General features: G+C 45.0%; 1 protein-coding gene across 5 annotated transcripts; it reads right to left on the bottom strand.

The window, feature by feature from the left end:
• Positions 1 to 300: 300 nt before the first annotated feature.
• LRRC45 (leucine rich repeat containing 45) lies at positions 301 to 27,481 on the bottom strand. Of its 5 annotated transcripts, none has more exons than XM_035104272.3 (18): positions 27,320 to 27,481; positions 24,062 to 24,374; positions 22,475 to 22,536; positions 21,538 to 21,608; positions 21,030 to 21,208; positions 18,875 to 19,003; positions 17,920 to 18,032; positions 16,234 to 16,292; positions 8,082 to 8,159; positions 6,715 to 6,850; positions 6,407 to 6,484; positions 6,114 to 6,225; positions 5,917 to 5,987; positions 4,692 to 4,784; positions 4,355 to 4,447; positions 3,491 to 3,664; positions 3,024 to 3,171; positions 301 to 2,246 (listed from the first exon to the last, which is right to left on the bottom strand). In XM_035104272.3, the coding sequence occupies exons 2-18, from the start codon at positions 24,297 to 24,299 to the stop codon at positions 2,050 to 2,052; spliced, it is 2,031 nt and encodes a 676-aa protein (XP_034960163.2). In that variant the 5' UTR covers positions 24,300 to 24,374; positions 27,320 to 27,481; the 3' UTR covers positions 301 to 2,049. The 5 variants fall into 5 exon arrangements, with proteins under 5 accessions (XP_034960163.2, XP_088519171.1, XP_034960165.2 ...); XM_088663045.1 differs by having other exon boundaries at positions 27,173 to 27,329; XM_035104274.3 differs by lacking the exon at positions 27,320 to 27,481 and adding an exon at positions 24,540 to 24,611.
• Positions 27,482 to 27,486: the final 5 nt, after the last annotated feature.

The raw sequence follows: 27,486 nt of genomic DNA, 5'->3' as shown, positions 1-27,486 counted from the left end.
ATTATATCCTCATCTTGCACAAGGAAGCCACCTGCCATTGGCTAATATGCCAAGAAAAACTAAGCAGGCCTGCCTTGACCTCTTAGAAGACCCTGTGTTAACAAGCTTTAAGTTCAGGCCATATTCATACAATGCGTTTCGTATTTTAACAGGGGCTTGGAAGAGAAGAGATAAAATATTTCCTTTAGAAAGCCGTTTTGGATTTCTGCCAGTTTTGGGGAAATGGAAAGTGTAAGAAATGAGTGGTATTGCTTCCCCATACAAATGGTGGCAACAATCTGAAAAGAAACAAAATTATTTCCGCACATAATTTGTATTATTGGAAGCTGCAAACACACACAGCCTACTGTGAAGTTTGGTGAACATTCCAGACTATAGGAGGGGGATTTTGCCTCCTCAAAACCCACTGGAGCATTACTATTATTATTTATTATTATTATTATTATTATTATTATTATTATTATTATTATTATTATTATCATAATCATCATTATAATTAAAATTTGTATACCATCCTTCACCTGAAGATCACAGGGTGGTTCATAATAGTTGTTGTTTAGTCGTTTAGTCGTGTCCGACTCTTCGTGACCCCATGGACCATAGCACGCCAGGCACTCCTGTCTTGCACCGCCTCCCGCAGTTTGGTCAGACTCATAATAGTACCTTATATAAATGAGCTACTTCATTTTTGTAGCGTGTATGAAGGGTGGGTAGACATACATGGGTCTTGTTTGCATGACACAGGAAGCCAAACCTTTGCATAGTGAGAGATGGCAAGAGTGCGTAGCTCTTGGAGAGGAGCTCACAGTTGCTATATTCTTCCCTGGTGCTTTTAGCTGCTGTGCTGAGCTAAGCCAAGATGTGTCATCTGAACCGGGGCTTGTGGTTACGTAGTCTCATCACTAACCACAGTTCAGACGACATGTTAAACCAAACATTAGCTGAGCTCAGTGCAGTTTGGCAACATAAAGGACAAGGGAGAAGTAAAGCAGCTGAAAGCTTTTCCCTGGGGAGACTGCGTGGTCTCGCTAAGCTAAGGTTTGGCTTAGCATGTCTTGTGAACCAGGCCATTGTCAAATTATACATAAACAACAGTGTAATAGTTATACGTGAAAAGACACATAGAATGAACACTGGTCTGTGCACAAACCGGCCCTTGAACTGGAGCGAAAGTACAAACATTTCATTTTTATCCTACTTTTAAAGTTGGAATTATAAACGAACACCAAGCTTGCCACTCCCATGTTCATAACTCCCATAAAAGCAACACGGCAAATTTGCCCCATCCTTGCCCCATTAGGCCACCCAAGCCTGTACCACTTTCAGGCCAAGGAAATAATGCACCGGCAGCTAGAGGTTCGCTCACTGTAATGATCACTTTAGAAAGCTGCAACAAGAGGGCTCCTCCCGAGCATGGAAGGCAAATCATATGCTCTGTGGAAGGAGCTGATGGATGTAGACCAGGCTATACAAAGCAATTCCTGTCCCAACCTTCTCCATGGAATAGAATTTCCCCCATGTCTGCATCAGTAGTCCCTGTGCAGGTGAAAGTCTGGTGTGGGAAATACCTACATGATCTGGAGTATCTGAGAAATGGGTGCTTTCACTTGTTCCTGATACAGTAGGACAGTTGACCACATTGCTGCTGGTAGGGGGCTTTTGCTTTAGGTCATGCCACTGAGGTAATGTGCATCGGACCAAGGGCCGAGGCCAATGCCTGTCATACAAGAAGACATCGTATTTCCTGCCCGTGTGACCAGACCTTTCTGTGGTCTCACAAACTGGAATGGATGGCTTTGCCTTGGAGACTTCCCCACAGTTTGCAGGTTTAAGCAAGACTTGGCTTTGGTGCGGACCATTAAAATAGTTCCTAAGGCAATGGCAAACACTCCAGTGATACCTCAGGCCCAGCCTCAGGTAAGCTGACGCAATGCAGTCTCTCTTGCAGGCTCTCCCAGCGACATAAGGAAGATGGACTCCATGATACTACACAACCTGTCCACAGTAATAATTCTGAGACTCTATTCCTTGAAGCCAGGATCTTCATGCTCACTTCTTGGGGCTCTGAGTGCTTTGCGGGGAGCCCTGCACATAAGACATGATGGCGTTTTGAAGAAAGCTGACTCGCTGGGCTTCCTCATCCCTCATCCTGGAGATCTCTGCCTCACGAACCCGCAGCTTCTCCAGGAGGCTTGAGACTTCGCCCTCTTTGTCCAGTAGCGCCTCCCGGTGGTTGCTGGACAGAACTGCATAAAGAAGAACAAAGCATCAGCACACCAAGACCTCTGTGGTCCTCAGGATTCTGAAAATGCTCTTGGGGCTGGGCAAAGCTTTACACAGCAGTGGCAGAAAACCAGAAAGCCCCCATTGCCCGTATGATCTCTGCTGGTGGAGAAATCTGGGTTTCTTCTTTGAATGTAAACCTCCTAAAATGACAAAATGGACAAACCTCTCTCTTGCTAACTGTGACAAGTCACTCCCCCAGCTCCAAAGATGCTACTGGACAAGAGCTGCAATTGCACTGCTGTTTGGGGAGTTGGCATCTGGGATAGCTAGGAGGCAGAAATAAGAGAGGGTGCCCCGATCTTCTCAATCCTGTGGGCTGGATGTGACATTGTCCCCAGCTGGTAGACTGCAAAGGTTCCACCTTTCCACCTCTTGCTCATGTATGAGCCACTTAATCTTCTACTCCTGCCCTGCATCAAATGCTTCCATTTCTCTTTATGTCAGTTTGAGAGAGGCTGCCACATGGATTCCAGACAGCCCTCTCATTTCCTCCTCCTTTGCTGGGACTCTCCGTGAGCCATCTCTGCCTCCTCCAGTCCCAAACCTGCCAGCAAGAAGGAAGCAGGATGCAAAAGGTCCCATTTGTCAGACCCAGCTCCAAGGCATCAAAGGATGCAAAACGAAGGGCTACAAGAGTGCTTGATGGAGTTGGAAACAAATCACCTTGGTCTCACAGGCATGGCATACCACCCTGTTTCTTGCAGCTTCTGAGGAAGCAGAGGCACACCATTCCCTACCTTTCAGCTGTCGCTCCAGGGCTGCAATCTTCTCCTGCAGCCCTTCCTGTGCTGTCCTCTCGGCCTCAAGGTGCCCTATCTTCTCCTGCAGCCCTACTCGCACTTTGTTGATCTCAGTTACCTTCTCCTGTTCCTTGCTGCTCAACTCCTGCCATACGAAATACAGGCGACAAAGCAAGTCAAGAGGGCTGCAGGCTGAGTATGAACCATTTTAAAAGCTCAGAGGAGCTGCCCATCCCATCCCTTCCCTGTACTTACATCTACCATCTCTTACAGACCCCCAATTCTACACCAATTCAATACTCCAGTCAGCAGAAATTGCATGGGTTTGAAAATTTAATCTGGCAGTGAAGGATGCCCTACCCCCACTTTTCCCACTTTATATTATTATTATTACTACTACTACTACTTAGGGAATTTATATACCACTCAATCACCATGGCCTCCAAACCACACTCTCCATTCACCTGCTGAAGTTCTTCCACCCGCCTCTTGAGCCCTTCCACTTGTAGGCTCAGGTGGCCCTCCTTAGACTGGGCCTCAGCCACTGCTTGCTTTTGCTGCAGGCAGTAATTCTGAGCCTCGTCGCGGGACTGCATCATCAGCCGCAGCTTCTCCTCCAGGTGCTCCTGTCGCTGTTGCTGCAAATTCCAAAATGGGGGTGTGAGAGGAGGGGGTGGGAAATCAACTGCTTGAAATTTTATACATAACACCGGCATGCACTAATTAGGGCTGTCGTCCAGTTAAGGAAAACCTCCACCCATTATTAGTGCAAATTTTAATCCTTTAGTTATTTGACTGAAATTGCATACAACTTTTGAAAAAGCCATAGTTGTGAAGCAAAAAGCATAGATTGTGGGCTCATGTTAGCCATGTGTGTGTTTGAGAAAGGGGAATTCCTATTTCTAAAACCGTGCTTGCCACCTGCAGTTTTTGGAAGTAGCAATACAATGTGATGTTGAATTCGCTTCCAAGCGTGCAGTTCTGCAACATAAATTTTGCTGTTCTGCAGAGGCAAGAAAACATGAAGCTGCCACTGAAAATGCCAACACTCCCCCACCACTCCAAAATGGTTATCCCCTCTCTCTCAAACTGGTTTCACACCCTGATGCTATGACACAGAGAGTTTCCCGGCCCTGTTTCCACATCACTGGGTGCCACTTGTTTGTTTGGGGAAACACAATGATGTGATACGATGTAGGCAGTACAACGCATTATGGATGGAATGAGGACAAGTCAAGTGGTTTGCTGCTGTTGCGGCTTCTGCAACCACCCACCCCCTTTGTTTCTTATAACATGTAGCTCCACCCTCAGCACCCAGCTGTGCTCACCTCTTCCAACCTGGCTTGGTTCTTGGCTTTGATGAGCTCTTCCTCAATCTGGCCTCGCTCTACAAGGGCAGCGGCTTTCACTCGGCTCAATTCCTAATTACAAAAGCAAAAAAGGGCATTAGGTGACAACTTCGGGTTAAGAATCTTGATGTCACTTCAGCTTTCCTAAGCGATGTCATCCGACAGGATGTATTTGGATGGAAGATCCTAGAGGAGGTCGAAAAACAACGGAGGATAGGGACTGGGTATGTTTTTCACACAAAGGTTGGCTATGGCAGTAAGCAGCTTATGGCTGGGACTTGGTACCTTGCGGCGGATCTGCTGCCGTTCCACTCACCTCCTCAAGCCCTATGCGGATGGCTTCCAGCCTCTGGATGCGCTCCTGCAGGGACCGCTCACTTGCCTCCATGTGATGGTTCAGGTGATCTACCTGCATTATGAATGGCACAAAGGAAGGGGGTACATAACAGCATCTGAGCACCATCTAGTGCAGGCATCCCCAAACTTTGGCCCTTCAGATGTTTTGGACTACAATTCCCATCATCCCTGACCACTGGTCCTGTTAGCTAGGGATCTTGGGACTTGTAGGCCAAAACATCTGGAGGGCCGCAGTTTGGGGGTGCCTGATCTAGTGTAACCCCTTCAGCAAATAGAGACCTTCTCATTCTCAGCTCAGAAAGGGATGTTGGACTCCACTCTGTCCCAAACGGTTTTGGAGCAAAGCCTTCCTTTCAATATATATACACAAATGGACTGACCTCCTGATAAGAAATGAGGACTGATTCAGACTATGGAGCTTCTGCTTAGAGTCAGTCTAACCCAGCAAGCCACACAGGCTAATTGGGAGATCCCTCAAGGGGAAATGTATTTCCCCTGCCCCAGACTCTTGGGAAGTAAGATCTGAAATGTGGGAACCATTGTGAAAGCATCCAGTCCTTTGTATGGAGAAGAGGAAAATGGAGATTGCAATTGGGGAATTCCCCCTCCAAAAGGGAACAAAAGGCCTTTCCACCCTCCCCCCACCTCCCCACTGCTTAGGGCAGGCATCCCCAAACTGCGGCCCTCCAGATGTTTTGGCCTACAACTCCCATGATCCCTAGCTAACAGGACCAGTGGACGGGGAAGATGGGAATTGTAGTCCAAAACATCTGGAGGGCTGAAGTTTGGGGATGCCTGGCTTAGGGCTTTGCTGTCCCCCTGGGGGCACCCCCTTCCTTTTCTCTTCATTCAGTCATGTGAAATGGGAAAGGGACTGAAACCTCTTGTAGGAAAAACACTGCAACCCTACATCTTATGCAGCAAGATGCTAACTAAACAAAGGAATTAAATTTTCACCTGAGACAGAGAGTTCACTTGAGTCAGCTCTGCCTCCTTGAGAAGGGATCTGTGTTTGTCTTCTTATCACGCCACACCCCCCCTTTCCCCAGGGAGCATAGCTGCCAAGTTATCCCTTTTTTTAAGGGATTTTCCCTTATGCTGAATAGGCTTCCTCGCGAGAAAGGGGAAAACTTGGCAGCTATGCCAGGGAGGCTGCTGAAGGACTTGGCCGCCCTCAACCTCACCTCCTTCAGCCGAAGGGACTCTGCATCTTCAAGGATCTGCTTGAACCTCTTCTTCTCCATCTCCAAACGCTCTGAAGATAAGCAGAGAGAACTACAATGAGGTGCCAGCTGCTTGATCCTTCACCCGTTCACCTCTTCTGGGGAATCCAGACTCCATCTTACACTCAACCGTTCCAGACTCCCCAAATCCGGCTCACCTTCAGCCTGTACAGCCCTCAGCTTCATTTCTGCAGTTCTGTGGGTCAGGTCCTCCTTCACCTGGAAGAGCTGTTCCTGCTGTGCTTTGCACCTTCTTTCCAGGTCGTCCACCTAGAAGGAAGCCACTCTCATGATACCCAGGCAAGCCCAGTCTCTGCACCCTGGACTGCTGGGGCAAGGGGAAGAGGCAGGAGCCTGGCGGCAGGAAAAGAAGAAGATGGGTTGTCAAGAGTTCCTGGTGTGTGTGTGTCAGGTAAGCTACCCATTGCAGGTACTCAAGCCATTCTCTTACCTGATTCTTGAGCAGGAGATTCTTCTCATGGGCTGCTGAAAGTTCTCGCTGAAGTGTTGCCTCTCGATTAGCAGATGCCTACAAAGGCAGGCAGTGGAAACTATCAGTTCTTCTTCCCCTACTTTTCTTCTATCCTCCTCACATACCCCCTATGTAGCACTGCTTCCCATACTACCACCACCACATCAGCTCTGGGCACCTTTCCCAACAAAGTCCTCCATGCTGAGGCATCAGGTAGTGCCACCTGCCACTTGCTCAGCCACGGATGGCCCCAGTCTGCCCAGTCTGCCCAGATCACCCCGGCCTACCATTTTGTGTTGCTGCAACTCTTTGACCTGGCTCTCAACCAGCCTCGCCTGCTCCTGCTTTGCCATACTCAGCAGCTCTCCCAGGTTGCACACCTTCTGCTCGGACAAAGCCAAAGCGGCCTCCGTCATTTGGAGCCTGCAAGGCAGGAAGTGTCACATGAACCGCTCCAGAGCTATGCTCAAGACTGCAGTAGATTAGGGACATTCAGCAAAGCAAACGCCCGAGCGCTTGTGGCCAGAATCAGGTGGTGGAGGAGACAAATTGGCCTGCATAATCGCTTTCAACCTGAAGACCTTACCAGCCACAAAACCCCATACGTGGAGTGGAGGAGACATTCTCAAGAGGAGTTAACCCGGTATAACAAACTTTCACGGGGTTTTCAGGGATGAGGAATTTGATGCCCTCCCGATATTTGTTGGACTACAACTCCCATCATCCCTCACCACTAGCCAGGCTGGCTAGGGCCCGACAACATCTGGAAGGCCACATGCTCTCCGTACCTCCGAGAAATATGTACTTAGATCAACATCAACTCTATGATTTTATGATTCGATGATAAACAGGGCCTGTTCTCGCTTGACTATCGCCTCACCACCCCAGGATGAACATCAACCATTGTGTGTGAAGGATCATAATGTGTTTTTGATAGATATTTTTAAAATATAATAAATGTAAATGTAAATACTAACCTAATTGAAATACTGTATTACTTGTAAGCCACCTTGGAGGAATGTAAATTGTGATAACTAAATAGACAGCATATCCATTTTATTCTACAGGATGCTGGAAAACCATTTCAGCATTCATGCGACAAAGGTCAAGTCCAATGTATTTCTCCAGGCATATACTACGACAGAAATCTTCCACCTTTTGAGACTTGGGACCACCTTCTGCCAAGACATGCATTTGGGGACCCACCTCTTAATTTTTAGCTGCATTTCTGCATAGTGGTAGTGCAGTTGGTGTGACTCGCTCTAGATCAAATTGTGATCCAGTAGGGAGTCCCAGTAGCGAGCGAGAACAAGATGGTGTATTAGATGGGTCACACCATCCATTTAAAACTCTCTTAGACGATTTTAACAGTCATGGCTTCCCCCTAAGAAACCTGGGAACTGGCTAAGGGCGCTGGGAACTGTAGCTCCGCGAGGAGCTGCCTAACAGCTCTCAGCAACCCAAACTACAGTTCCCAGAATTCTTTGGAGGAAGCCGTGACTATTAAAGTGGTATAAGAGGGCTTTAATTGGATGGTGTGGGTGTAGCTCTTTAGACTGAGATTCCGTTTGAGCCAGATATCTGGTTGGAAATTAAATCCTGATTTATCCGACCGCCTTGCCCAACAGGTTTCCAAAAAGTTGCTGCTCCTTACTTTGCTTGTAGTGAGTTCAACACGGAATGTCGCTCCATCAGGGCCTCTTGCAACTGCCCAATTCGTGTCGCTGATACCCTGCAGCATGGAGAAGAGAGGCAATATCCAGGTATGGGACTATCCGTAAAATATATTTTGTAGCAAGAGCAGGGAAGGGGGCAGCCAAGTTGTGGCAAAAGTACTGGCTAAAATAGGACAAACAGTGACAAGCAGAAGGTAGATTCTTAGAAATCCTTTAAAAAAACAACAACCCACAGCATACTTTGTAAATAGTTCCTATGGGAGAAGTAATGCTTTACAAGGGTTCAGCACTCTGAATAACCTGCTTTGATATTTTTGTGAGCTGCTTTTGACTGTATGAGGAAAGGCGGGTACAAACTCCCCCCTGAAGGGCCAGTACTTTTATTTAAGACACACCTAATTGATATGAAAATACACAGCACATTGTATAGAGGGGCTTAAAGTGAGAAAAATGCAGGGGCCCCATGGGCGTGTAGCTTGCAAACTGTTATCAAATGCCTGCCTTTCTCTACACGCCCAGTAAAGGAGGAGGGGAGTACAAGCTGGGTTCACAGGACCAGATAAGGGAGAAGGGTGTATTGCATTTGGAAAACATGTGTTTTTGTAGTTAAGGAAATAAGGTGTTGGCCTGTTTTTGACTGTATAAAAGTATTGTAAATCCACAATTCAGTGTGCAGGTTGCGAGCTGATTGCACTGCACCATTTACTTAGCATATGCTGAGCAAATAAATCTTGTTGTATCCTGCCTGGCATGTTGCCTCTTTGTGTGGTTCCATTGCTCCTAATACCCGGGTGGGACTTAGGTCCTACATTTCTGGGGGCTCGTCCGGGATTTGTACAGGACATTTGGACCCACACAAGGGCAGGTCCGACCTCCCCGGTCCGGTTGGGGGCCGCGGAGCCGCTGCTTGATGTTTCAGCGCGCACCAGGTGCTTGTGGCTGGGAAACTGAAAGCAAGTATCCGCGATCGCTGCCGTGCCGTGGATGAGTGGAGTGACAAGGAATGGAGCCGGCTGAAGGAAAGAGACTGTCTCAACCCCGCAGGATGGGTGAGTAAGGGACCCCGCAGCAGAGGTAGGGGCAAGAGGCCTGATCAGCCTCGTGGAAGTGGTCTAGTAGGCACGCAGTAGAGGTAAGACGTGACCGAACCATCCTTCCATAAGGGACGGAGTAAAACGCGTAAAGGTAAACGCGTAAAGGTAAACGCGTAAGGTAAAAATAAATTTAAATAAATAAATAAATAAAAATAAAGAAATGAATAAAAAAAATGGGAAGGTAAAAGGGAACCAGGTTAGGTTGGGAGGCTGTTTGTGTGAGGCGCCTATATGCATGGAGTGTGAAAGAGTGGGGGACCGTAGAGGAAACCCAAAACTGAGTGTGGGTCTCTGCCTTGGCAGAGACCGGACTGGGCAGTAGTGCGTTTCCTGCGTGTGGGCGACCACCCAGGCCACGAAACCCAGGTGCGAGTGTGTGAGTGCAGTGAATAATTGAGGTGAAGGGAAAATGGGGGGAGGCTCATCAACCCCAGTGTATAAGAGTTTGATGGAACAAGCAAATTCCTTAAAATGAAGGAAAGATATATATATGGTTATATGTTACATGTTGTCTGTTATGTGTGTTTGTTAAGTATATGTGAGTCTGTTCCTTGTCTCTGTCAAAAGGCCAGACAGAAACCCATAAATAATTAGAGAAAAATCCAGCCTGAGAGTCTGTATGTTAGAGATCTCTGTTTTTTCTTGAAGTAAATAAGAGCTGTACTCAAGACTGAAAATGTTCAAGGGATTTGTTTAAATTTGGCCATAATATCCACAGATAGTTATAATTGCAAGCTTGCTCTAAAATTTTTAGTTTAAAGAAGCCATGTTGGACCTGATCAATCTTAAACATGGCAATGTAAGAATGAGGTGTGCAAAGGTTTTGTTATTTGAAAAGGGCTCCAAAATAGAGTCTTCCTCTAAGTGGTAGAAAGGAAAGGAAAGAATTCCTGTACGTGTTAAACTGTGTTCTGAGAGGGGGATTGCCCCCCCTTGCAATTAAAGAGGAAAGAAATTTGGAGCTTATGGGGAATGTTTAGTTGGAATTGAGTTTATGAGAGAGCTAATTTACCGTCATGTTCTATTCTACTTTGAAATGTGCTTTGAATTTAGCCTAATGTTTTTAATACGGCGTGCCTTCTAGGAAAATATTATTAAAGGTGGAGGCTCCATAGCCAGCAATTGTCTACCTGAATCCAGTTTTAGCTTTGGTTCAATTGGGCAGAAGGGCTCCTACAGTTTCTGTGAGAGCAGCCAGGATTTACTAATAAGTAAACTTACTCCCAAGTAAGCTTCCTTTCATGGGAAAGCTAAAAGGGAGGGGGGAAAGTATTGCTAGGAACTCCATTTGGTGTGAAAAGTACTCACCCCTTCTCAGTTTCTGTATGTGCTTATTTAACCCTTAGTTACTCCTATCCTTTGCGTTAGGCATACCATGCAAGTGAGGAAGATTCTTCTCTAGAAAATTCACCCAACCTGGGTATCTTATGTGTTATAAGCATCCCTTAGACTTTTTAGTTTAAGGAAGTAACTTCTGTCTTGAACTGTTTATCTTAAGGGTTGTTAAAGGCTTCTATATAAATATTGGTATTTTTATCTTCCCCTTCTTATTTTCCTAGTACACTTGTGTGCTTGCATGATAGGGCATAGCCTGGGATTCCTTTCCCAGTTTTATGTCTGTATTTAAATGTATGTGTCTCTCTGGTAGCACAAATCTTGCTGTGAACCCTGTATTTTAGAGCAGTGGTTCCCAATTAGCTAATTACTGAGGACCCCCTACTTTTGAAATTTTTGATAACTCTATAGTAGTTACCTCTGCAAAGCAAGTTTTTGAACAAAATGTGGGGTAGCTCCTAATAAGCAATGGATTTTAGGGATACTAAAAACAGATTAGGGCTGGGTGATAGCTGGTTTTCAACATCATGGTATATCAGCAGCTTATATCCTGATAAACCATGATGTGTGCCCCCCCCAAATATGGACCAGGCGGTGGTAGGGGGTGGGGGAAAGTCTAACAGAGACCTCACCCCTCGCTGGCTCATGCTGGAGGCAAGGTGGGGGTTAAACTTCCCACTTGAGGGGAATGCAACTGCATACCTCTCAATGGAGAACTGGGACAGAGCTTGCATTTCCCCAGCTGAGCAGCCGCAATCCCACACCTGCTTGCGTGCAGAGGGACTCGGGAGGCAGCAGTTTCACCCATGATACACCGCTGAGTGAAGCCGTAGTTGCAGTCTGTCCCTCATGCTGGTCCTGGGCAATGTATCAGCCAGGCCTAGTGGGGTTGAGGGAAGGAGCAGCCACAGAGGTTGGATGAGGGGGGAGGAAGCAGAGTCACTTCCACCGCATGGTTTGAGTGGAAGGGGATGAGGGGGTACCGGTACTTCAAGCCGCCATCAGCAGGGCAGCGAGCGGTGGCAGCCAGTGAAGATACATGCCCACTGTGGCTGCTGCTGCTTTCTTGCTGATTAAGAAAGGCTGCTTTGCCTCAGTGAGAAGGGAAGGTAGTGCCATGGTGCCTTGAAGTGAGGATGATCTGTCAGTGTGAGGGGAAGGCAGGGTTTCGCAATCGGCTGCCCTGTTTTCCCTCAGCCTGAGGAGTGAAACATTGCTATGTATTGGCAGGTCAAAATTTTTTATTGCGATGGATTCTGGCCAATCTATTGAAAAACCACACAGCGCTATAACAGACCATAAAATTTGTGCTATTACCATGCAAAAATGACAAAAAATTAGTTGGGGGGAGGCAAGGGATGGGGCCGTGTACCACCTGGGTGTACTCCGTGGACCCCCAGGGGTCCCCGGACCCCTAATTGGGAACCATTGTTTTAGAGGGTCAGATTGGATGACCTTAGGTCCCTTCCAATTCTGTTACTTTATGGCTAGGTGGAAGGCAACGTGTCTGCAAGCCTACAAATTTCTTGCTGAGTAGGGGAGTTAAATGGTGGATTGTATGTTGTATGTGCAGTGAAGGTGCTAGGTAGGTAGAAGGAGAAAGAGAGAATGTGTCTGCAAGCAAGGAAAAGTGAGTTTAAATTCTGGTGGTGTAGTATAATGGGCTGAATCTGGTCAAGCATTGGTTTTCAGAGTTTGGAATGGAATTTAAGAAATGGAGTTTAGAAAGAAGTGGAGTTGGTATATCATGCATTGAGATGAGTATCCAAAGAGTTTTCACCATGTTGTCAGCAATTTTTGTGAGCTGCAAAGTTTAGGCACACACGAATTCATAATTAGGCTTTGGCATAAGGGAGGCAGAGAATTTAGTCTGCCCATGGCTGTAATTATTAAATATATGAATTCTGGTCATTTCACTCGTACATAAGGGAGTGGATGATTTTCTGTTAATAACCAGAAATAGAGCACACAAATAATAATAATCCACATTTGTGTAATTTTGGAATAGAAATCTGTACCCCAAAACTTGTAGAAAAAGGAGGCAAAATAAATCCCAAATTCCTTTGCCTGGGGTATATGTCTGTTTGGTGCAAGAAACAAGAAATAGTGTAGCAAATTATATTAGGACTCCAAACTAGGAAAATGGATATAAACTGGCTTTGGAAATTTTTTGCTAGGTTTCTGTTTTTTTGTTTGAAATCTAACCCTATTTTTAAAGTCTATTCCTCACCTTTCCCTTCCTTTATTCAAATTATGATTTAGCCAAGAGCATTTTAAATGGTACAATAGATTTGCTGAAATATGAACTCTGTACATGCACAGAGGCTATGTCAGCTTGAAGAGAAAGAGAAAGGAGCAAAATGAAGTTTTAATTAAGAGGTTGCCAAGTTCCAAAATCTAACATGCCAAATTCTTTCCACAGGTATAAATATCAGAGTACTCCTACTATAAGTCTGTCTAATAATAATATTCCCTTTCAAACAGGATGAATGAAGGGGAAAAATACAGGATGGGTGATGCCTGGCTTGAGAGCAGTGCATGTAAAAAGGATCTGGGAGTCTTGGTGGACCATAGACTTGACATGGGTCAACGGTGTGGTGCAGCAGCTAAAAAGGGGGCCGATGCAATTCTGAGCTGCATAAATAGGAGTATAGCATCTAGATCAGGGGAAGTAATGGTGCCACTGTATTCTGCTCTGGTCAAAACCTCACCTGGGGTGCTATGTCTGGTTCTGGGCACCACAGTTCGGGAGGGATACTGACAAGCTGGAACAGTGTCCAAAAGAGGGCAACCAAAGTGGTCAAAGGCCTGGAAACGATGCCTTATGAGGAACGGCTTGGGGAGCTGGGTGTGTTTGGCCTGGAGAAGAGAGGGATAAGGGGTGATATGATAACCATGTTCAAATATATAAAGGGCTGTCGTGTGGAGGAGGGAGAAAGGTTGTTTTCTGCTGCTCTGAAGGGGCAGACACGGAGCAGTGGATTGGACTGCAGGAAAGAAGATTCTACCTAGACATTGGGAGGAACTTCCTGACAGTGGGAGCTGTTCGGCAGTGGAGTTTGCTGCCGGGGAGTGTGGTGGAGTCTCATTCTTTGGAGGTCTTTAAGCAGAGGCTTGACGGGCATATGTCAAGAATGCTTTGATGGTGTTTCCTGCTTGGCAGTGGGTTGGACTGGATGGCCCTTGTGGTCTCTTTCAACTCTATGATTCTATGATTCTAGGATACACGAACCTCAAAGAGAATTCAGAACCATATAAGGAACTTGTGTCCTAATTAACAAAAATTTTGTCCTTGTTTTCTTCCATAGCCAAACTAGGTGAAGTAAATTAAACAGACAGCTTCCCAAGAAGAAATTTCTATAATATTCTCCCTTTTTCTGATTGTTATTATTATTTTCTAACTAATTATGTCTTTAGACCCCAACCCCCTGCAGGTCTATTTTCAAAGGATGTTTTACAGGAAATCAAAATGATAAATAACATCTCCTCACCAACTAAGCAGCCTGTCAATGCACCACAAGTGGCCACAACAATTTATTCCCATAAAAGACTTGAGGAACTGAGTAATTGTATTATGAAGAACATTTTATCTCTTTGATCACAATCTAAGAAGGAAAGAACCTAAAAAAAACTATAACATTTCATCAAGGGTTAGAAAGCCCTTGTGCACAAAAGGTTGGAGCTACATGCAAAGTCAGCAAAAATTATCTCAAGTTCACCTGATTGCCTCAAGATATACAAATGATGTAGAATTAATAATTTGTATGTTTTGTGTATTATGTGTTATTGTGTAGGAATGCTGAAATGTGTTGAATGGGACTGACAAAAGGAGGGAATTGTTGGGTGTAATAGTTTCTGTGTTTAATATTCTTTGTATAACGTATTATTGCTTACACCCCAATGGAGGATTCTCATGCATTTAATTACTTTAATAGATCAGTCCAAGATTTAGATTAGATCAATTTATGACCGCATTTCTTTCTCCCACCTGGAACTCTGCAGTGTACCAGCCTTCTCTACACATTTTAGATTGTTTTAATTCATTCTATCAAGGAGAAGCTTCAGGATTCATGAAAGCCCAGATAACAGGAAAATTATATATGCTTTGATTTAGCAGGAATGATCCCATACAGGGTTAAATTCACAATTGGACAGCAGCTCTTTGCAGAAAGGTTTGGAAAGTTAATGGGGCTAAATGACTTAGTTCTGATTGGACATGTATCCCAGGTGTAATGAACTTTCTTTGGTCCCCTTGGAACAACTGAGCAACTTTCCTATAAGTGCAAAACCAACGCCAAATAATGCATCCCATAGAAAGGTCAAGGCAAGGACATCTCTCTCACGACATGTTCAAAACCTGTCCAAAACCTATGGCAAGGCGAAAATGGTCAAAGGGAAGCCCTTTAAGGGATCCCCCAGGAATTGTTGCTATGGAATGCTGAAGGTCAAGAGACCAGAGTAAGCTAGATTGACACCTGGGAACATGCACACACAAAAAGGCAAAACAAACAGCATTTTCAGTTGCTGGTGGTCCTTCCTGTTAAATAAGCATAGCCCACTATTGAGAAAAAAAATGTTTTACCCAAGGTGCCAGAATTCCACAAGTAATATAGTATTGTGATAGCAGTATCCAGAGCATGTGCCCTCTGTGCCAAAAACAATCCAAGGGCAGGGGTGCTGCCCCCACTGGGGATCCAGAGTGGAGGGTTCATCCCTATGGAAGAAGTGGTAGTAGATTTCACTACCACCAGCTAGAGGCTTCAGCCATTTTTAAGAGGCTGGCTCCCCTGGGTTGGAACCACATTATTGGATCCCATAGCCATTTTTTTAATGTGTTCTTTGCTTAGTCCCATGTATTTGCTGATTGATCGAACAACCATGCCCCACATAATGGCCCTGTATCGAGGTATCCCTCCAGATGACGAGATTCCTCTCTTGGAGTGAAATCTGTCACAAAAAGAAAGGGGGAAATGAAGGGCCAGTACTTTTATTTAAGACACACCTAATTGATATGAAAATACACAGCACATTGTATAGAGGGGCTTAAAGTGAGAAAAATGCAGGGGCCCCATGGGCGTGTAGCTTGCAAACTGTTATCAAATGCCTGCCTTTCTCTACACGCCCAGTAAAGGAGGAGGGGAGTACAAGCTGGGTTCACAGGACCAGATAAGGGAGAAGGGTGTATTGCATTTGGAAAACATGTGTTTTTGTAGTTAAGGAAATAAGGTGTTGGCCTGTTTTTGACTGTATAAAAGTATTGTAAATCCACAATTCAGTGTGCAGGTTGCGAGCTGATTGCACTGCACCATTTACTTAGCATATGCTGAGCAAATAAATCTTGTTGTATCCTGCCTGGCATGTTGCCTCTTTGTGTGGTTCCATTGCTCCTAATACCCGGGTGGGACTTAGGTCCTACACCCCCTTTAAAATAAACAAATAACAGTATTCCGACTGCTAGACCAGAAGACCTATTAGGGTCAGCACAGATGTCACGGTTGTACCATACAAAGTGAAGCGAAGTAAAATAGCAATATCCCTAAACTTCCACAGTGGAAGTAACCTCTTTTTGAGATGCTCCCTGTTCCATGCTACCATTTCTGTTTGGCATAACACCTGACTTAGCACCTGTAAACAACACTGAGGAACCATGGTCTGGACTCAGCTGAAAAGGGAAAATATCTGCAGCCCAGAATCCACTCACCTACTGCTGTGGTTCATCACCTCTCGCTGCTTGTCAATGGTGTCCATCATATCCAGGTACTGGAAATCACATATGTATAAAATGAGTAACCTGAGTTTGAAATTCAAGCAGCAGGCAGGCAGGCAAATGTACTCAGGAGTACTGGGACAGCTGAACTTTTCTACCCTCAGGCCACAGCTTTTCTTCCTAGTCCTCCAGTTAACATGTCTATAGATTTTTAATCCCACCCTTCTACTCATGAGCTTTGGGAGACGCACAGTGTCCCCCCTGCATTTTAACCACACAACAATCCTACACAACAATCAAGGTTAAGTTGAGAGGTAGCGTGGCCTAAACTCATTCAAATAGCTTTATGGTTTGAACCTGAGTTTCCCCAGTCCTAGCCTCAAGCTCTATTTGCAAGACCGCAAGTCTTTCTTTGCTGTGGGAATGTTATCACTGTAGTCACAAGAACTGAAGGTAAACACCAAGATGCTGAAGAGCAACAGGTTAGATCCACAGGCGTCTTGTCAAGTATACAGTGGTACCTCAACTTACGAATTTAATGCGTTCTGAACACGCATTCGTAAGTTGAAAAAATTTGTAAGTCGAATCCCATAGGAATGCATTGGGAGAAAAAATTCGTAAGTCGAAGCAACCCTATCGAAAAACTCCTATCTAAACCGTATCCAAGATGGCGGACGGAGCTCCGTTTGTAAGTAGAAACATTCGTAAGTAGAGTTATTCGTAAGTCAAGGTACCACTGTACAGTGGTACCTCGGTTTATGAACACAATTGGTTCCGGAAGTCTGTTCATAAACTGAAGCGTTCATAAACTGAAGCGAACTTTCCCATTGAAAGTAATGGAAAGTGGATTAATCCGTTCCAGACGGTCCGCGGAGTAACCGTTCATAAACTGAAGCGAACTTTTCCATTGAAAGTAATGGAAAGTGGATTAATCCGTTCCAGACAGGTCCACGAAGTACTTAAACTGAAGCGTTCATAAACTGAAACATGGGTGTAATTGGTTCTGGAAGTCTGTTCATAAACTGAAGCGTTCATAAACTGAAGCGAACTTTCCCATTAAAAGTAATGGAAAGTGAATTAATCCGTTCCAGATGGGTCTGCGGTGTTCATAAACCGAAAATTCATAAACCGAGGTGTTCATAAACCGAGGTGTTCATAAACCGAGGTTCCACTGTATATAGGAAGAGCAAGGATTCATTCAATCAAATGGATTACTTTCAGGGAGTTTAAGGAATTAAGTTTTCTTAGCTGGACTAGTTCAGATGATATTTCTGGGAGGCCGAGAGTTACACAGACCTCTGAGCACTGAGAGGTGCTCCTAACCATTTCTCTTGGCTTCAGCAATTCTACCAGGCCACAGGGATCCAGCAAGATGATTTTACAGTAACAATCCTCCCTAGACCAGACCAGACAAACTGGTCCAGGCTTTCTTCAATTTCTAGTATGTTCAAAGTAGTTTGCCATCTGAAGCTGTGAGGGTTCTGTAGATCAGAACAACTTCCTCTGGCGACTTGGGAGGAATCACCAAGTGATGTTAGAAATGCAATGCCCTCAAGATCAAGCACCATTACAAATTAACCCTTCCACTCCATAGAGAACCTGACTGAATCCATGGATGAAGAAGACAGGACAGCTCCATAACACATACCCCCAAAAAACTATCAAGCAAAGCTAACAAACCTGTCTAGAGTTCTTCTCCTTCAAGCTTATCACCTCTTTGCTGAGCACTTGGGTCATGCTCCGACTCTTGCAGAGGATGTTTTGACGTTCTTGGTTGTGTTCCATGGCTTGATCTGGGCCAGAGGGAGAAAGAGAAAGTGCATAAATGAAACTTTCCACCAAATATTCTGCTCAGGGTGAGCAGCCAGTGATGTGTAGTCGATAGAACGTTGGACCCAGACCTGGGAGTCTGGGGTTCTAGTCTCCACTCAGTCATGAAACTCAACGGGGTGACCTTGGGCCAGTCACTAACTCTCAACCTAATCTACCTCACAAGGCTGTTGCCACCTTGAGCTCCTAACAACAACAACAACATATTATTATTATTATTATTTATACCCCGCCCATCTGGCTGGGTTTCCCCAGCCACTCTGGGCGGCTTCCAACAGAAAAATGAAATAAAATAATCTATTAAACATTAAAAGCCTCCCTAAACAGGGCTGCCTTCAGATGTCTTCTAAAAATCTGGTAGAAAAGGGGCGGGATATAAATGCAACCAACCAACCAATCATATACCGATGAGGTCAGTTTTGTCCCAGAGTCACAAATGTGAAATCCAACAATTGCTGTTCGTATGTTCCCTGTGCATCTGGCATCAAAATGGGGAGTGTGACATATGAAGAGTCTTGCCGGAGTAAACCAAACACTCTGTTTTCAACAGGGGCCTACCAGTTACCTCCGAGACGCTCATAATATAAACTAAAAAAAAAACCCAGCAAATGTGCTGCCCTCCCTCCAAGCCCAGGATGTTCTGTCAACTTCAAATAACTGTGAGCCTGTCTGAAAATCTTCTTTGGTCTCAGGCTGGATGTTGACCTCTTGTCCCTCTTGTACAGGACCGTTGGGTACAGGGCAGGCCGCCGCAGCAGCTGAACGTAGAACTCTAAGCACGTAAAGGGCTGGCGCAGCTGCTCACCCACAGCCTTCAGGATGTCACTGGGCACATTGTTCCCGGCCAATTCCAGTTGTCGTAGTGCCCGGTTGCTATGCAGGCAATTCAGGAGTGCACGGCCCCCCAGGAGCCCAATGTTATTCCAGCGCAGATCTAAGTAAGAAGAAAAGCACCACACACGACACCACCAGTTAAACACAAGTGTGGCGATTCGCCCTGAGTCAGGACCCAGAGGGTAAGGGGTTAAGCTGGGGACAGTTAGAACCCTCAGGGGCGGGCTTAGCCAAGGGATAAAAACCCCTCCCGAGTGGCAGTTGCAGTTGGAGTTGGAGTTGAGTGAGTTAGTGAAGTCAGAGTTGGTTGGGGAGTGAGAGTCAGAGAGCTAGGTGGAGTATTGGGGGGGGGGAGGAACAGACAGACAGGATAGCAGTTTGTTATAAAACTAGTTGTGTTGTGTTACTTAGAAGGTATAGGCCGGTATAGGCAACAGTTTTAAGTTCATGTACAATATCATCAATCCAGTAACCGCACACATATGTACCAATAAATAAACTAAACTTGTTGTTTTTAAATCATATCCTGGTCTGTGTCGTCTGAGAAGGGAAATAGCAAGTATCCAGCTGGCAGTCTGAGGGGAGCTGCAGCCTGGGATACAAAGTGTCATTGGTGCAGCATCAATTGATCTTGAAAACATCCAGTGGTGCTGTACAGGTCCAGGCAGGACCGTGACAACAAGATCTTGCTTTTCCAAGTTTTCACACACCAGCAGCTGAAACTAGGCCACTGGGGTGTGTGTGTGTGTGTATTAACTATAACTGCAATTCATCGAGGGTCCAGTGAAAAGGGCTGGGAGGCTAATCTCTAGTGGCATTCCACTTCATGTCTTTTTTTGTACTAGGGAGATAAATGCTTGCTGAACTGCTGCAAAGTTTAGCAAAGCAACAGATCCATACTTTATTATACGTGTGTGAAACGAACAGTATAATTCTATGCATAATTAGAGGTGCTTAAGCCCATTAATTACTACGGGTTTACATGTGCACCAAATTCTGCACAGGGCTCCACTTGGAAATGCTTCTGTAAGGATACTTTGCAGGCTAGGGAGACTTTGCCCATATGTGTGTGTGTGTGTGTGTGTGTGTGTGTGTGTGTGTGTGTGGAGTTTTGAGTATTTTGCCATGCATTGCTTCAGGTGCCAGCCAGGCAGCCAATAAAGCTCAATGGCTGAAGGCCTCATGCCAAAAGGTGCATGACAGGCCACTAAGGCCATGTCTGCACCTGTACAGTTCTAAGCTTGACTTGCCCTGGTTTGGTTGGTCAAGAGTGGGCAAATTTATATCTTTCTGAACAGAGTATCGAAATCTGCAAAGTGAGATGCCCAACTGCCTCAGCACCACCTCCAATTCTGCAGATGCTGCTTGGTAGCATTTGGTGGCTGCAGTGCAGGAGTCAAATGATCCCAGGGTGAAAGCGGGTCACTGTGGAGACAGGGGTCGGACACATCCATGCAATGCCCTGCAGATACCTTCAGAAGTAGGCAGAGTCCAAGGCTCAAGCCAGGAGAGCAGACATCGCTTCCCTGAAAAAGGAACTGGGCTGACAAGGAGGGGAAGATGCTTCGCTGCTTAGAGCAGTGGTTCTCAAAGGGTGTGGCACCCCCCTCCCCACTGATGTAGCTGGGCAGAGAAGATTCAAGGACCATCAAAGAAACATTTAAACATTTCAGTGTGGTATAACATAGTATCAAAATAATATATTTTTATTTCTAGAATATGGATAGGTATCTTTTTAAAATGAGAGCAAGAGCATCAAGTAATACTAAGGACAACCCTAGCTGTTTTTTCCAATGTATTGCTGATCGATTTGGTGTAAAAAGAAGCAGAACAGACAATCACGGAAAATGAAGATGCCAAAACACTAAGATAAACCACCGTGACAATCTCCCTGATATGAGATATAGTGTACTAACTTATAACTAGTGAGGACTATTTATCAGGTATAATTTATAAGCATTTAAGTTTCTTCATTTGATTTTGGTTTAGGAGTATTATACCTGATAAATATTTTGGAATAGTCCTCACTAGTTATAAGTTAGTACACAATTGATTTGGTGTGGCATGAGTAGATTTTTATTCTAAGTGTGTGGCCCAGAGAAGTAAGTCTGAGAGATTGGTCTTACCAAGTTCCCGAAGACTGGAATTGGCTTTCAGCGCCATGGACAGCTCTCCTGCCCCCTGGTGGTTGATCTGGTTATTGCGCAGATCCAGGTACTGGATGTGACCATTGGCGCCAAGGCCCTCGCAGAAAATGGCAAAGCTTTCTTCCCACACACCCACGTTGTTCCATTCCAAAGTGAGACTGGAGTTGGGAGCGGGGAAGAGTCAAAAACAAAGGCAAAGAGACCACGTTAGGCAAGAGCACAGCTAAGACTGGGCTATACACCAAGCAAGGAGCCTTTAATTTTCCTCCCACTCAGTACCAATTTTATGAGGTAATATTGTGTGCCAATCAATAATTTTGTAGAGACAAGAAAGAACCCACCCAGTCTTTTCAGTTTCGCTGAGCAACAACAGGAGATGCTGCTCTCGGTCAGATTTCGAAGAAATGGATGTGATACGTGCACACAGCGCACCCCCAGAAGGGTCCAAAAGGAGCAGATGTAGCCCGAAATCCCTGTGGCTGCTCACCTCCGGATTGTCTTGTTCTGCCTGAGCAGTTTCCCCAGAGCCTCTGCCCCCACAGATCGTAGGTTGTTTCCCTGAAACAAACCAAGCCCCAGCAGTTAACAGGATAACATATGAGCATGGCAGGGTCAGACCAAAGGCCCACCTAGTCTGTTATCCTGGTTCTCAGATGCTTGTGGGAAGCCCTTAAGCAAGCCAGGAACACAATGGCCCTCTCCCACTCATGGTCCCCAGTAAATGGGATTCAGCTGCTTGTTTTGCCTCGTTGTCAGGTACAAGAACATCAACACTACAAATGACACTGCTTTAAAATAACTTTTTGTACCATGGCTTCACCCAAGGACACTTGGGAGTTAGAAACTTGTAAAGATGTTGTGACTAGCTCTTGTGAATGTGAACTACACATTCAGTGTAGTTCACATTCAGTGTTATATTTTCATTATCAACTATTATTTTTATGATTCTGCTGTTGTACATCACTTTGTGTTATTTGAACTAAAAAGCAGGGTGAAATTTATTAAGTACATAAATAGAATCCAAGATTCCTTAGGGGAGAAAGCCATGGCGTTTAAACTTCAAAAAATCTGTACTAGCAACATAGGCACACACTACCTACATTTGAGGTCTGGGCTAATCATACGCTGCAACTTAAGCAAAATATTTGTCTCTCTTAGCTTGTGGTGGGGGGTAATGAGGAGCTAGTTATTTCTTATTGGAGCTTTGTTCCACATGTGTTTAGGACTGGGATGCAAAACCATATGCACAGAACCTGTAAGAGCTTAAAGCAACTAACTGGGACTTCTGATTCTGAATTCCTGCCTTTACGTTTAAAATTGTACCTCTGCAACCATGAAGATGAGGAATTTAGCCTTTAAAAATAGCTGGGATTCTCATTGCAGTCTTTTCTGGACCCCACTACTTGGAAGTGGAACCGACTCACCTTCAGATCCAAGGATTTCACAACAGTGTTGGAACAAAGTCCATGAAGTAGTAGCTTAGCCCCTGTAAGGGAAAAAGGAAAGAGCAGTTACAGTAATTTCTTTTTGTACTGCAGGTCTGGCCTCTCAACCCCTGGGTATGAGCAGCAAGAGTCAGCAGATATTCATTTCAGTCAGGCAAGCTCTGTTGTTAGCAATTTCTTGCTATGATTCTAACACAGGAGTACCCAAACAGATGCACTCTATATGCTGTGGTCAATTTCCATCAGCCTCAGCCAGCATGGCCAACGGTCAAGGATGATGGATGAGTTGTAATCCAAAATATCTAGAACACACTATGTTGGCTATCCCTGCTCTAATGGGTGCCAAAAGGTCTTCCTCTGGAATTATGTGTTACCTATAACTCTAGCCTGGGAAAGCTGTTTCAAAGGGGAGCCATAACTCATTTATAGTACCATCTTATGCAGGCATCCCCAAACTTCGGCCCTCCAGATGTTTTGGACTACAATTCCCATCTTCCTTGACCACTGGTCTTGTTGTAGGCCAGAGTTGTAGGCCAAAACATCTGGAGGGCCGCGGTTTGGGGGTGCCTGATCTTATGCATGTTGTGAGCTATCAGGCCCAATCCAAGGCTTTGCTACTGGCTCTGGGCTCAAGTTCTCAATAGAATGCCTTTCCCGGTTTCAATCAACCCACACTTGGAGGTCTGCAGTGGGGAGGAGGTATGTTCTGGGGAGGGAGCCCTGAGGGGCAGTCTTCCTCAAGCTTTGGACTACGACTCTCATCAGTGCCAGCCCACATGACCAGTGATCAGGGAGTGCAACAAGTGCATCTAGAGGGCAACAAGCTTTCCACCCATGTTTTAGGGTTAGAAATAAGCCTGTATTCTCAGGATGCTGTATTCTGGCCCCACTGCCAATTATTGCATACAGTAGTGCAATCACAGAAATTGCAGTGCATGCCTAGCCCTGTGTAAGAGGCTCTGTTAACAACATGTTCTTTGGGAAGTGGGAAAATTCTGTTTCAGTGTAATATTTTCTGGGGCTTAGTCTGTTAAATGCAGTCTTCATATTATGGGAAAATGCCCTAGCCTGGGTGGCTGGTAATTAGCAGGCAATTTGGGGGTGGTGTGGTGTTAACCCTTTCCTTCCCTACTGTGGCACTGAGGAAAATCTATTTTCTGCAAAAAATCAATTTTACATCACTTCACACATCATTGTTTGGCTCTTGATGGGATTTCAAATGCACCCCCTCATAGAGGCATCATGGTTCTGAATAGAGACCAAATCCCCTTACGGAAATTGCCACCAGCAAGTATTCCAAGCCCTTTTTTTCCTGGGCCTTCCATGGCAACTTGCAATCTTTTGTTTTATTCCTTCCCAAGTGATACATGGAAACCCCTTTTACGAGGAGCAGAAATTCCCACTTGCGCAACTGCAATGAAAGCATATGGGTGACAGAGCCGCATCAGCAACTAAAGGACGGGTGAGAGGCCATGAGGAAAAGAGGCCACAGACTATGGCTTTTACTGTCTATTCTCAGGAAAGGACAGAAATCAAGAATTGCCTTATGAACAAACAGAGCCCCACCTTCTTCACTCAGCATACAATTGCTCAGCGTGATCTCGGTGAACTGGAGTTCATCCTGCAAGAGCTTGCCCAGGACCCCGCAGGTTTCCACAGAAAGGGTGTGTGTAGCTAAATCCAAGCGGCTTTTCCCTGAGGCTTCCTCCAAGTGCTGCAGGATACTTTCCTGGGGTTCAGCACCGCTCTCCTTGCACAGCCTAAGGTAGGACCGTCGGAAGTCATCCATCTCTGTGGCAGGCATCAGTGTCACTCATGCCCCTCCACGTAGATGAGGAATTAAGAGGGGTCCTGGTATGAAATGGCAGCCGAGGGTAGCCTGGGGGAAAGCAACAGTCAGATATTACTGCCCTGATGCATGCTGCTGAGTGCTTTCTCTCAGGTAATCATGCTTTTAAGAAAACCCCACATAAGGGCACTAGGAATGGCACCAGCCTAGCCAACTTTACCCCAAGACAAAGCAGTCAGGTTTCCAAACACTCACTGAGGGTTGCTAGAAATACAGCCTCACCCTTCAACTGCCAGCGCCAGCCTATGTAACTAAGGGAAATGGAGCATGATGGGTAATGTAGTTAAATCCTTCCTCTGCCAAATCCTATTATTTAGGAAGTAAGGCATGCTGGGAGTTGTAGTTTAGCAGTAATATTTGACTTTCTCACGGACATTCTCTCTGCTAAGGAGTTCTTGTTTTAAACATACACACACATAACGATACATATAAAATCAAATTAGAATCTGATAAAGAGTTTATGAAGTAATGAAGGCAACTTAACAAGAACTAGAGTCGGCAGATCAAGCATGTTTAAAAGGTCCTGACTTGAGAGACCTTTGGTGCCTGTTTTATGGGGCAGCCGTTCTCTAAAATAGGAGGCACCTGTGGTCTTCGTGTGGTGTAAGAGAACCCTTTTAAAATAAATATCTAGTTGTGGGACTGTTCTACACGATTCCTGAACATGAAAGACTAGCGAGATTCAAAATGCAAGTCTGGCTAGTCTCTCATATTCTGTGGAAATGTAAGGTGCTGAAATCTGGGGTGCACATTCTGCAGAATACCGGACTTTGGAAAAACTTGTTTGTTTATTATTTATTTATTGTGTTATCAAATTAATGCATTAATTTAACTGGGAACGATGAAGCCAGCCTTTCACACAAAGATGCCAAGTTGTTGTCTCCATCCCTGGAATCACACATGTTTTATGTGAGAAACTGTTATAGAAATGTGGGGTACAATATGACTCTACAGTGTGCCATCAGGGATGAGAATTAGACACTTTATGCTTATGTGAGAACAATCCACTTACTTGTAAATTAGTTCACAGTAACAGTTCAGCCTCAGGATGAGTCCACACATACATGTTAACCACTCAGTGACTGCAGCAAAAGTAACCACTATCACATTTCAAACAACATGTATCACCTCACACTGCCAAGCACAGTTCTTTTCAATAGAGGCAGTTAATTCTTGTGTCTACAAGTCACTGTGTGAAACGTCAAATTACATTGGTTCTGATATATGCAGAGACTTCCCCTGAACAAAACTAGACTCACTTGGCTTTTTAAAAGTTTACATTGTCTTAATTGTAAGAAAAATATGTAAAGCGATAAGAAATTGGTTGAAACAGTTTCATAAATGTATTCTTACCTTGCCTCACCCATTCTCTCCCTACACCTTCCCTTCAACACTGTCTTGCAGTTTTAAAAAAACTTGTTGTGAATATTCTAATTGTATACATTCAGCCACACTTTCATACCCATTCATGCCTCAGTAGACAAAAAAGAATAGAAAATCAAATGAACAGAAGAGTAGGATAGAGGAAAAAGAGAAGTGAAAGTTCTGATCAGTGTGGATTTTTACTCTCTGTCGAAAGCATGGAGACAGGGAAGGCGTTAGGAAGAATGTTGAATAGTTGCTGAATTGTGGGAAGAGGTGGCAAAGTGTATAAACCAGTCAGATCCACACTATACATTAAAAGCACATGACTCCCCCCCCAAAAAAATAATCCCGGGAACTGTAGTGCTCCTCACCAAACTAAAATCTCTCACAGGCCTTGCTTCACATTCCCTTTGTGTTTTTGCCTGGTTGGAATATGTCATTGAACTCTGATAATGATTCCTACTAGTCTGGATGGAGGACAATAGGGGCATGTGTTTGTTTGTTTGTTTGTTTTGTGTAGAAAATAGCCTACTGTACAAAAGTAACATTTATATTCATTGCTCTGCCTGCATTTGCCCATGGTCCCAGCCAACACTGGCCTGTGGCCCCTGGAAAATTGCCCCTAGGGAAAGCTAGACCTTGCCTGCCCTAGTGGAATTTAGAGAAAGTGTATGCCATCACATTTCCTTGCTCTGTGCCCACTATTTGTTTCTCAGCCTGTCAGCTGTGTCGATGCCAAGGGAGGTTCTAACTAAAATTACCCTGAGAAATAAAACAACTTTACAGTATTTGTGTATTTTCTAGTGCCCAGTTGGCACAAAGTTATTAAGAGATGGTGACAATAGTTGTGTAGAAGCATTTTAGCACTATTTCAGTGTCAGTAGCTCCAGTGCCTACTATGCCAACTTAAAGCTTGGTCCTAGCCAAGTTTACTCTGAGGTAAGATGCATTAAATTCAATCAGACTTTCAATGAGTTAAGTACTCTTAGGAAGGCAGCCTAACAGCCCAGCCCTAAACCTTTTGGGTGCAGAACTACTTCCAGGGAGCTAAGCAAGCTCAGGAACTGCAACTGTACGATCCAGTCCTATAAATGTTTACTTAGTAAATCCCACCGAATTCAGTGTGACTAAGTCACAGTCTTTGAATGCACAAATGTACAAGAGAGGAAGCCCTACTGAACTTAATGGGGCATAATTATTTTTTAAGGAGTAATTCCTACTGATATAAATTTAATTCCAAGTAAACACTTTAGAATTATGATCCTATAGGGCTGGTAGCAAATGCATTTGCAATCTATCCTACTAGCTACTAATTTATTCTGAACATGGTTACTAAGAGCAGTAGAGATGTGAGCAGAATCAGCAATGGCAGTGGAGCGCAGGAGCAGGTGCACGTGGCAATAAAGGCAAAATTACCATTTCCACTACCAAATGAGCAAGAAAACCACCCTGTCTGAACTTACTCGAGCTGCGGCTCTTACACCGCCTTTTTTCTCCCTCTTATCTCGCTTTGCCTTCAGATCCTGGCCTATCCCCAGGTCCCCAGGCCGGGCTCCACCGCCCCTGCAAAACAAGGCTTCCCGTTGAGGGCTCTACCTTGGATTACTTACTGAGTCAAGTGAGCACAACGCAAGAGACGGGGCGAAGAGTCAACTACAACTCCCACAATGCTCGGCCAAGGAGGCCTCTTCTGCCACCGGACGTGGGATGAAATCGCGAGCGGGAGCCGACTTCAGACCGACTACATGTTCCAGCATGCATTGCGCGATGCCCTGAG

The sequence above is a fragment of the Zootoca vivipara genome, chromosome 2, assembly GCF_965207765.1.
Source record: "Zootoca vivipara chromosome 2, rZooViv2.hap1.1, whole genome shotgun sequence".
NCBI classification, from domain to species: Eukaryota; Metazoa; Chordata; class Lepidosauria; order Squamata; family Lacertidae; genus Zootoca; species Zootoca vivipara.
The sequence above is the reverse complement of the archived record's forward strand: the minus strand, read 5'-3'. Positions and strand labels throughout refer to the sequence as shown.